The sequence below is a fragment of the Petaurus breviceps genome, unplaced genomic scaffold (assembly GCF_028583685.1).
Source record: "Petaurus breviceps papuanus isolate PSGF00001 unplaced genomic scaffold, PetGlider_PUasm1.0 189, whole genome shotgun sequence".
Taxonomy (NCBI): Eukaryota; Metazoa; Chordata; class Mammalia; order Diprotodontia; family Petauridae; genus Petaurus; species Petaurus breviceps.
In genome coordinates, this window is record NW_027185809.1 from 19,319,241 (window position 1) to 19,331,430 (window position 12,190).

General features: G+C 38.3%; 1 protein-coding gene across 4 annotated transcripts in view; it reads left to right on the top strand.

Annotated features, from left to right (window-relative positions):
* The window catches only part of PPP2R5E (protein phosphatase 2 regulatory subunit B'epsilon), a 203,118-nt gene that overhangs the window by 142,308 nt on the left and 48,620 nt on the right, over positions 1 to 12,190 (top strand). For all 4 annotated transcript variants that reach the window (XM_069092025.1, XM_069092023.1, XM_069092024.1 and 1 more), the window contains one exon: positions 10,980 to 11,081. In XM_069092025.1, the coding sequence (XP_068948126.1) occupies positions 10,980 to 11,081 (102 nt within the window). The remainder of the gene's footprint in view (positions 1 to 10,979; positions 11,082 to 12,190) is intronic.

The following is a 12,190-nucleotide window of genomic DNA, read 5'->3' on the forward strand; positions in this document are numbered from 1 at the left end:
TTTTGAGGGGGGAGGGCAAGGCATTTGAGGTTAAGTGGCTTGCCCAAGGTTACACAGCTATGAAGTGTGTCAGGTGTCTGAAGCTGAATCTGAACTCAGGTCCTCCTGACTCCAGGGCTGGTGCTCTATTCATTGCGCCACCTAGCTGCCCCTCAAATGCCTTTTATTGAATATCCATCATTTTTCATTTATGATCAAGGTTTGCAAGATATGTCATTTTGGGGTTGCAGCTTGAGCTCCTTGGCGTTTCTTGACATATTATTTCATTTTCTTCTGAGGTTTCTGGTAGGTAGAGAATCATCTGGTGTCGGTTGAATTTCCTTTCCTTATGTATTTGAAGGTCTTTCTCCTGGTTGCTTATTCTCAGAATTGCTCAATTTAACCACTTTATTTCTTGGAGATTGTGGCATACTTTCATTCCATAAGTGATCCGTGGATTCTTTTGATTAACATTCTGTATTCTGTATTCAGAAGTTCTGAGCAGTTGTGTGGTATTATTTTTTGCATTATGATTTTTTTTAGGATTAGTTTTATTTTGTCATATTATTCTTAGATACCTAACTCCAGAAGTAATCTCTCTGCATTCCATCTTCAAGACCGATATGTTTTGCTGGTTGTAGAGACAATGTTTTCTCTTAACATTATTCCTTTTTTTGTTTCTTTTTTTTTTCCAGCTTGCCTTTACATTCCCAATCAGTTGTTTTTCTCTTTTGTTTCTTTGGTAAGATTTGTCTTCATAGATTTAAGGTTTTCTCTTCTGCTTATTATTTTTGCTGCGAAGGTCATAAATTCTTCTTTGACAATTTTTATTTCTCTTTTGATGGGAACATCTTGTTGAATTTCCATATTCTCTTGGGGATCCATATGATGAGGGATGGCTCCCTCCAGGTTCAGCAGGAATTCTGATCTTATCTAAGACCAGAAAACCTGCAATAGCGTCTGGAAAGAATTCAAGGTCTCAGGCTTAACTGGAGTGAGAGTTGTAGAAGTTTATTGTTACGCTTCCAGGAGAAGAGGGCAAGAGTCCTTTAGGGGACCTGCAAGTGAGAGGGGTACAGGCTTTTACTTTTAAAGGGTAGGGCTGCCTTTGTCAGGGATGGCGGGATGGAGGGAAGGGACCTCAATGCATAGAGAAAGGTTAGAGTTGACTGAGAGGAACTTGTGACTTTAGTGCATAGATAGTTTAGATGAGATTTGGCCAGACTGGAGGAGACAGGAGGCAAGAACAAAGGAGTATTTTGGCCAGACCTGAGGAGACATGAAGAGATTAAGTAAGGACAAAGGAGTCACAAGGTGTTCCCTAGGCCCGAGTGCATGCGGAAAAGGGATAGATTTTGAGTCTGGGAAAGGGATTTTACAGATTACAATTTTACAATACAAATTGCAGTTACAGTTGTACAAACTGGTTTTTCAAATTGATTTAGTCCCCAGGTACCCCATTAATTGGACCGAGGAAGTTTTTTATAAAGGACCTAAAAAGTGACCATTACTATTGTGAAGCAGAGCAAATATATTTTTCTTTTAGGTGAATGTAATATATTGATGAGTAAAGCTATGCTGTTATATAGAAATTTGAATTTTGGCAAAATGATTCTCTTTTTATAAACTTTCTCTCCCTCCCCCTTTTTGTTCAAATTTTAACTTATGTTGATGACTATAGTTTCAGTTAAAGTTAATTTAGAATAGATACCCACAGATTTTATGCTCCTCCTGTCCTCTAGTGGAGCTACTTACTTCTCCAAGTCCTTATTCCCTCTTCAAACAGTTTGATGTAGTTAAAAAAAAAAAAGATTTGGACCCTGGGAACCTTAAAATCTAATCCTGTCTCTGAGACCACCAGTGTGACCTTGGGCAAGTCACTTTATTCCTTCCAAACTTCAGTTGACTTACTCATAAAATGAAATAGCTGGCTTAGATGATCTCTAAAGTCCTTTCCAGATCTACATTCTGTTATTCTTTGGCCAGTTTTACAGATCCTTTGGTGTCACTGAGTGTTACTGTTAGCTGGTTTGGTTAGGTGGAAGAAAAGGGGAAATGGAGCAAGGAATTCAGAAAATAATAAAATGTGAGAAAAGAGATAGAATTCTCACCTTCATGAAGAAGCTTATGGAGTAAAATGTATGATTGTATGAATGAGCCATCTGACTTCTTCAGTCTCAGTTCTTTCCTCTGTAAAATGAAAGAGATATTTTTAGTTCTTACCCTTTGTAGAGTCTTTAAGCTAAGAATGATTTTTTACATTTTAAAATAGAATTGGGCTGAATTTGGCCTTGAACTGGTTTGCTGACACCCTGACCAATAGTATGATCTCAGCTACTTATGTTTCAGGGTTTTGGGGAGTATAATGCTTAAATACTGTAAATAGGAGTTGGTATATAGTCTTTGCTCTGTCATTTACTAGCAGATCAACTCTGTTAGTAACTCTAAAATGAAAGATTGAACTAGGTAATTTCTAAGATCTCTGCAGAATATTTTCTGTGTTTTTTTTTTCCCTATCAATGCTGATGGTTTGAAAGGCTTTTATTTGGAAGAGGAGTTAGAGCAGTAAGGTAGAATGGCTGGGTTTAAAACACCAAGGTCCAGGATTTGTACTTCTTTGGCAGGTAGAGACAACTGAATTTAGCACCTAGTTTGCAAGAATACCTCATTAAAATAGAAAATTATCAAATGCCATGCTCTTACCTATCCCAGCACTACCCTCTTCACTTTCCTAGGGGTGGCTTTCTTAGCCACTTCAGGAGGCTTCTGCAACCAGGGCTGGTGTCCATGTCCTTTCTGGGGACTTGTGTCCTGAAGTCTGAGTCTCACCTCCCACTCTGTCACTCCCCAACTCATTTTGTCTTTAAAAAATTGATTTGAGGATGCTTTTTCTGTTGCTTACCAAGGGATATCTGTAGCTCTAGTGATTACCAGGGCTGGGGAACGTGTGGCCTAGAGGCCACGTGTGACCCTCTAGGCCCTCAATTGTGGCCTTTAACCGAATCCAGACTTCTCAGAACAAAAAACTTCTGTGAAGTTTGGATTCAGCCAACACTTGAGGACCTAGAGGGCCACATGTGACCTGGAGGCTGCAGGTTCTCTACCCCTGGATTAGACTAATATGGAGATATAATTAGGATTAACAGGTAGAAGTTACAGGGGAAAATTTTTGTTCTGTGTGAGGAAAAACATAACAATTAAGAATTTTGGAAGACTCAACTGTTGGTGTATTCCCCATCACTGATTCTTCCAGGGGAGCCTGGATGTCCAGTTGTAAAGAGGGTTCCGTTCCAAGTGTGGGTTGAACTAGCCACCCTGGGAGGTTCTTTCCAACTCTCAGATTCCATGATCTTAACCTCACAATCTTAACCTTTCCCTTTGAGGGGAAAGTACTATGGAAACTGAAACTGAATGGAATTAAAGTCAAGAACTGCCTGATTTATCTTTATATCTTCTTCCAGGTCCTAGCTTGGTGGATTGAAGTGTAGAAATAACACTGTTAGAGACATAAAAGAACTAGATGGGGAATAGGCGATTAATAGCACTTTTCTCAATAGAAGGCAACATGGTGTAAAGGAAAGAATGGTGAGCTAGTAGCAGGAGCTCTGGCTGTGCCTCAGTTTCCATTTCTGTAAATTGGTGTTAGTGGTAATAGCCTTTGAGGCTTCTTCAAGCTCTGTTAATCTTAAATCACCTTAAAATTCTAAGAGCAATCTCAGTGGCAAGTGACGGTTCCTTCAGTCTGTATAGTGCATTGCACTCCCTTGTGGTAAGAAAATCATAAATACCATCTACTGCTTTTCTGCTGTTTACCCCATTAATATATTTAGTCTCAATTGCACACTGCAAGCCTTCCTACCTTTAACTTAATTTATACTTTTCTGCTGTTTATTACAGAACTTTTAATATAAATAAAAATTGGGATACTTTTTGAAAGCCTTTTTCAGTTATAATTTTGGTGCTGAATTTGGTTTGCATAAAATTGCAGACTTTTTGGAGTTGGAAGAGACTTCTAAGGGCCTAGTCCAACCCCAGATGAAGAATCTGAGACTCCAAAAGGTTAGGTGATTTGTTTAAGGTTATACAGCTAGTTAGTGGAAGAACTAGGGCTATACCCCTAGGATCTGTTTATTTTAATTCATGACTTTTCCTTGAATACCACACTGCCTCTCAAAAACTTTATACTTTGTCCTAAGTGACCTCTGAAGTCCTTTCTATTCCGATTTTTTAGGTGAATATTATTGAAAATATGAACTATAAATTTATTTTCAAAGTTTTATTAGTTTTTGGTAACACTTTTTTCCCCAAATGATTGGCTAAAAGGATGAGTCCTTCAGTGCCCATTTTACCTTAGCTACCTGTCTCTTGTAATGAACTTGAGGGAGGGTCAGGAATGGAGAGGTTTAGGGTAGACAGGGGGAGGGGTTGAGAGCATACATCCTGGATAAGCACAGAGCTGTCATTACCTATTTGATAATCCACTTAAACCAGAGATATAAATCAAAGGTGGCTAGCAATGACAGAACAGGGTTTCATAGAAGAAGCAATAGCTACAAATTTACCACATAGATTCTTGGTTAGAGAGCAAAATTAATTATTTTTTGTTCATTTCATTTTATTCATTGACAAATACCAGTTTGGGATAACAGCCCTCAGATGTCTTTGTAAAATAGTTTTCAAATAGCACAGACCTTACCCTGCAGAAGGCAATAGAATGAATATCAGACTTGGCATCAGAAAATCTGCGTTCAAAAAACTTGGATTCCAACTTTAACATTTAATAGTTTTGTGACTTTGAGTTTCCATGATTTCTTTAAGTTCCAGTTTCCTCATCTGTAAAGTAAGATAGTAATACTTACACTTTCTACCTTAATATAATATGCCGTAAGAATCAAATGACATATTGCAATATAAAGTGATCCAAAAATTTAAATTGCTATTGCATTTAGGCACGATGTATAACAATCTGGTTTGGCTCTGAAACACAGCTGATGTTCACAGGGAAGATGCTTAGAATTTCTTGATATTAAAGGAAAGGCACATTGAGGACAGCTGCAGTCTGTGACAATAATCACCTGAATTTTTTTTTGTCCTGATCCAGGATGTGCTACCACACATACTTTAAGGTCCACCGGGGAGCTGGTTACCTCTGACAGTACTTAAGACTCACATGAAAAGGTGCTTGAGTTTAAACTTTTATAGTCAGGATGACAAAGGGAACGGGAGCCTTTATTAATGAGTGTACCTGTCTAAAATAAACATAATCTGGGAATCTTTGGATACATCAACCTTAAATAAGTTAAAGCAAGCTGTACATAGAGGTTGGAAAAATAGTTTGGTGCTCACTGGTTATAGTTGTGATCTCCATCAAGTCATTCTAGCTCTTTCTGTCCATGGAAGGACATCTACTCTCTTCAGCCTGAATTATCATACCTCTGAGTTGTACTTTCTGTAGATGGGAGTGTTTATTGGATTATTGGATGGATGAAAATCCAATAATCCCTCACTAATATTTTATTCCACCTCACTATTGTATAGAGGGGCTTGTGTTCAGGAAACAGAATGAAAGTCCTGGACAGTTTCACTGAGCTAAAAGAGCATTGACCATGTGTTCTAGGGTGAGTTCCTTTGTTGTGGGATGGGTTTCATTCAGTCTTACAGAGGCTTATTACTGAAGCTGGTAGATTTTAGAATGAGTTGGCAGAAGGAACACACTGAAAATTGAAGGGTCAAGAATAGAATTTTCAGTTGATTGAGATGTCTGAGCTTAAGATCGTTAATACAAACTAAATGCTTAGTTAACATTTCATCTCAATCCTTGAAATAGTTGGGTAAGTGAAGTGCTTAATTTCTTTGTAAATATCCTCATTGCATTTTATAGTCCTGATCATTCTACCAGACTCTTTTTAGGGCCCTTCTTGGTATAGACCAGCGATGGGGAACTCTAATGCCAAACACAGCAGCATACCTAAAAACTGCTGCTGTGAATAATTTCAAGGGTCTAATCGCATAGTATAATGAACTCTCTATTCATTAAGCAATAAATTAAAGTATAACATTCACAACAACATAACAACTTATTACTAAGGTGACCACATAGTCTTAAACAAAACATATCATTTAGTATCTTACAGTGTTCCTCAGAATCCCCACACAACACATGTTATTGCATTCATTAGCATTCCCCAAAATATTTGTTTACACAATTAAGGTATCCCAGGCCAGGGTCTTCCCTAGCACAACATATCATCCTTAAGGGGTAGCAGAAAATACAAACACCATCTACCCCCAGGTCATAGTAAGTCACAATCTCCTCAATCAATACACAGTGTCCTCCCTCATCCTGACTTGAGACTGACTTCCAAACCCTATGGCTCCTCCTCACTGGGCTGACCACTCCAGTTCTTGCCTGGGTTCACACACAGGCAACTCTCTGCTTCCTGTTCTTTGTCTCAGCTCACAGGGACTGCTCCACTCCAAGCTCTTCCTGCTTCTGCCTGACAGCAGTCTCCAGGAGCTCCTGCCTGCAGCATCTGTTTCTAGGAAAATAAAGCTTAACAGGGCTACAACAATATTTACTTACACACATTACCAGCACCATCATCTCAGTTAACTTTAACAGTTCTTAAAAGGGGCTTAAGTTAAGCCTCCTTCCTATGTGTGGATCTCTGCTCTTCAGCTCAATTCACTCATAAAGACCAATAGACAGGACTTCTGTCTGAGGAATTAACACAGATTGACAGAGGGAGTGTTGACATCACAAATGCTCTTTCTGTTAGCCCCCCCCTCCCCCAAGTAAGTTCCCCTGGCCTGCTCACGTTCTCTCCTCTCTCTCAGCTCTTCTTCTCTCTTTCCTCTCTCTCCAGGCAATATGATATATACTGTTTCCAATCAAAGGCAGCAAAAAATCCTACTTTGCTCACCATTACAGGAAACTTTGACCTGGAGTTCCACATGTAGCCCCCTATAGGTCCTCGAGTGTGACCTTTTGACAGAAAGAGGCAAAAGACAGTCCTTGCCCTCAAGGAGTTTACAATTTAATGGCAGAGACAACAAGCAAACAAACACAAAGAAACAAGTTATATACAGGAGAATAGAAAATAATTATAAGGGAGAAGGCATTAGAATTAAGAATTCTTAGAGAAGATGAGGTTTTGGTTGGTGCTTGAAGGAAGCCAGGGAAGCCAGGAGGCATAGATGTGGAGGCAGGGCATCCTAGGCCCAAGAGACAGCCAGAGAAGATGTCTGGAGTTGAGATCTGAAGTGTCTTTGAAGAGCTCTGTAACCTGGGCCTAGTAGTACATGCATGTAATCCTGCTAATGGGAGGCTGAATTGTAGAATCTTTTGCGCTCAGAAGATATCAACTATAGTGGGCTTAGCTGATTGATTCTGTGTCTGAATTGAACTTGATATTAATATGGTGAGTTCCCAGGGCCACCAGTTGACTTGAGGAGGCATGAACTGACCCAAGTCAGAGACAGAGCAGGTAGAAGCTCCAGTACAATCAAACTGGGATGGGTCCTGTGAGTAGTCCTTGCATTTCCTGCCTGGACAATATAGGGGAACCCAGCCTTTTTGTTGGTTTTGTTTTGTTAAAGTACTGAACAATTTCTTAAAGGTAATCTAGCCTCTATTCATCCTCTTGTTCATTTCTGGGTCATTGGTTTTATTGTACATTGTGAATTTCTCTCCACAAGACAGTGGAAAGAACAAAGCCCACCATTGACCCTTAATACCCAGGTGACCATGGGCAAGTTATTTAACCTTCGTGAACCCTGTTCTTAATGTCCTTTGTTGTGGTGGCATGCACCATTAGCAAATCCGTATCTCCCTGTTTTATGGCTTATAAGCCAGAGGGTCTTTAAACAAAGTATTTCTGTTACTGAATTGTATAGAATCACAGAATTTTAAAATTGGAAGTGGCTGTAGAATTATCTAATCTAATCCATCCGTACCTGAAGGAATCTGTATTATAACATATATAACAAATGGTCATCTTACTTGTATTCAAAGACCTTCAGTGATGTACAACCCATCACTCCCAAAGCATCCCATTTCACTTTTGTGTAGGAATCATTGCCTTTGTAACTTCTGCATTTTGCTTCTGATTCTGCCCTCTGGGGCCAAACAGAACAAGTTTATTCTTTCTCACATGATAGACCCCTGCAAATATTTGAACACAACTTTACATATCAAAATCCTCAAATCTGTTTTTCTTAACAGACTTGTCTGACCATGCCTCCTCCCATCCTGTATTTATGCACTTGCTGTTTTGAACCTGAGTATGAGTTTTTATTTGTGTTTGTTGAATTTCATCTTTTTACATGTAGTTCAGTTTTCTTGTCTGTCAAGATCTTTTTAGATCCTAACTTTGTCATTTAGTGTATAAGCCATTTCTCTCAGCTTTATGTCTTCTAAGAATTTGATAAGCATGAAATCTATGTCTTTACCCAAGTCATTGATGAAAATGTTAAATGGGACAGGGCCAACCACAGAATCCTTGGGGTACTCCACTACAGACCTCCTGCCACATTGAGACTGAAACATTGGCGGTTACTCTTTGAGTCTAGACATTCAGCAAAATCTCACTCTTTCTAGTTGTTATCCTCTAGTTTGCATCTCTATCTTTTCTAGACTAATGTGAAATCACTTTATCAAGGCTTTCCTAAAATGTAGGTAGTTTTCTTCTTAGCTCCACACTGTAATTGATGGCAAAAAAAAGTGAATGAAAAAAATATATATATTTTATCTTTTTGGAGGGGAAAGGCAGGGCAGTTGTAGTTAAGTGACTTGCCCAAGGTCACATGGCTGGTTTATATATCTGAGTCCAGATTTGAGCTCAGGTCCTCCTGACTCCAAGGCTGGTGCTCTATTCACTTCACCACCTAGCCACCCAGTGAAAATCTTTATTAATTTTTAAAGCAATCGGGGTTAAGTAACTTGCTCAAGGTTACACGGCCAGTTATTTCTGGGTGTGGTGCTGAGTATCTGAGCCCAGATTTGATCTCCAGGTCATCCTGACACTGGAGCCAGTGCTCTTACTCACTGTGCTACCTGGCCACCCCTAAGCAATTGGGGTTAAGTAACTTGCTCAAGGTTACACGGCCAGGTGTTTCTGGGTGGGTGCTAAGTGTCTGAGCCCGGGATTTGATCTCCAGGTCATCCCAACACTGGAGCTGGTGCTCTTACTTGCTGTGCTACGGCCTCCCCACCCAGTGAAAATCTTGACACCAATCTTTTACATTTGTGGTTTATTTATTACCTGCCTTCTACTCTTCAATTTTAAAATTCCCTCTGGATGAGTTTGCTTAGTTGGAGTTTCTCACCAGACTTTTTATAAACTGCCTTTTTTTCCTCCATGCTGCTTGCATCTTTCACTATGCTCCTTTTTAAGGCTTTATAAGTGAACTGATCTTCTAAATTCATTCTTCCCCATAATTCTCCATTTGGGTAAGGTAATTCAAGTTTTGTTAACTGATTGTTTTTAAGGTCCTTTTTGTCTCCTTGTAATAATTCATTTATAAAATTTTAATGTGCTTAGGAAATGGTGATAGGCCATCTTAAAGTCTCTGAAAAATCATTTTTTTTTTAGCATCATCACCTTGCTGATTTAATTTGTATCATATACAAATTGTTGCAACAACAAAAAGTTGTCTCAGTTGGGTGCCAGATTTTCTCATTTTTATTTTTCTAATATTGGTATTGATTTTGTTCTTTGCTGTAAATTTGTTACCTAACTATATACATACCTTATTTGGAAATAACTTGTACATCAATAATTAATCATTTTTTTCCTGTTGAAATGTAACCTTTATTTTTGTAATGTTATTTAGTACTTCACTATATGAAATACCTCCCTCTATATACATAATTTCAGAGTAGTCTATGGTCTCTTATTTCTTACTTCTGAACTATATTTTTTAAAGTATTTTTCCCCATCTTCCCTTATGCTTGAATTGAAGCCTCCAAGTATCAAAATATATTTTGATTTCATTTGAAAGGGCCTTTTCAAGTTCTTCTTTGAATTTCTCTACTGTCTCATTCTTTCCAACAGAAATTGGTACATAAGTGATAGTTATTTTTTTAGTTGTTTTTTGAAAATGCTTAGGGGCAGCCAGGTAGCACAGCGAGTAAGAGCACTGGCTCCAGTGTCGGGATGACCTGGATCAAAATCCGGGCTCAGATACTTAGCACCTACCCAGAAACACTTGGCCGTGTAACCTTGAGCAAGTTACTTAACCCCGATTGCTTAAAAAAATAAAATGCTTATCATATCACCAAGTATCTCATTAAATGATGTTTCTTGTTGCTCTCGGACACACGGTGACATGAGCACTGACAACATCATTTGCTTCTCCAAGGAGAACCTGTGACCCATTCTTGCCATTTTGGTTCCATTCTTTCCTATGGCTTCCTTTTTTTTCGGTTTCATTTACAGTGAAGATGTCAAGATTTATTTGATTCAGTTTTTTGTGTATTATGTTTATTTCTTGGACATTGTAGTAGGATCCTGCATGTTACCAACAGCTAAATTAATGCTGAGATAGTCTAAAAATCACACAATTCTCTTGCTCTCTTTTTTGGCTTTTTGGAGGGGGGAAAAAGCAGGGCAATTGGGGTTAAGTGACTTGCCTGAGATCACACAGCTAGTAAGTGTTAAGTGTCTGAGGCCTAATTTGAACTCAGGTCCTCCTGACTCCAGGGCCAGTGCTCTATTCACTGAGCCACCTAGCTGTCCCAATCACAAATTCTTAGCCCACTTTGACCCCTTTTTGGTCATTCTGTCATCATCACTGTAGAAACAGATGGGGCAGCATGGGATTGAGGGCCATTTTACATTTTCCTTTGTTCCGTGTTTTGCAATGGTCCACAGGTCTTTCCGAACCTATCCAAACTGATCTTTGGAAAGTAGACAGCCTATCCAGTGTCAAATTTGTGTGTACAAAGCTCTCTTGGAAATGATTTTAAACTAATTTTATTGGTTTGTTTTTTTTTTAAGGTATCTTGCAATATATTCAGAACTCTCCCTCCCAGTGACAGCAATGAATTTGATCCAGAAGAAGATGAACCTACCCTTGAGGCATCATGGCCACATTTACAGGTATTAAATTGCATTAAAAGATATAGGAGTGGTTTCATTATTTCTTTAATTGATGAAAATTGATGTTCTTTTCAGTTTTTAGTCATCAGGATTTAGTTACTACTTGTTCATTTAACAGGTAGATTATTTACTTGTTTTTCTATTCAATAAGATTTCTAAGAGAATAAAATGAACATTACCAGTTGTTGTTTTTTTCAGGACTTTAATTTGAGTCTTTTTATTCTTGCAGAGTGAATCAAAAATCTCTGCTCCAGGAGCTTCAGCACATTATCAGATTGTAGGTTCTAAGCATTTGTTTTAAAGTAACTCAACCTGATGTTCCAGAGCTTCAAATTTGAATAAAATTAGCACTTATTTGAACATGACAAGATGTATTCATTAAATACCATAGGTGATAGAATCCATTTTTCCATGGGTGCATTAGGATTATTAAGAAAAATCATAAAGAAATTTGCTGTCTGGGATCTCTAGGCTTTTTTTTCCCTTACAAATCCTGACGGTATTACTTGTGTCGTCTCACTAGAGAAAGGAACAGTTGAGTGACAACAGGATATATGAGTGATCATCACTCTTTTGCACCAGTTGGGAAATGCTTCCCAATTTTTTTCAGTCTGCCGCACCTAAAACGGAATCAATTGTGTTCCCCTGCCCTCCCCACCCAATATATTCCCTTTCAAACTCTCTCAGATAACATGTTTCTCCACATTATATCTGTGTAGTTTGTATGTACACATGTATACCAGTCATTCTCTATTCCCTTTCCATCATGGTTTCCTTGACATTTTTTATCTTGACATTTAAAAAAAATCATGGAGTAAGGAAATCAAGATGCTGTTAAGACACCTGCAGAGTGACCTAAAAAGTCCTGATATGTTGTTTGGGAAGTATTTAAAAATTTAGAGAAAGAAAAATGTTAAGAATTTTGCTGCTTTTAATTTCATAAATGTTTACATAAATTTACATATCTGTCTCTTGAACAAATTTCATAATTTTTGGAAGAATTCAACCATATTATTATCCCAGTAATACAAAAATTCCAGAGAGATACCCTTTGGGCTTCCTAGCTTTTTCTATAGGTTCCTCTGGAATTGTAAAGAAACCCTAAGTGG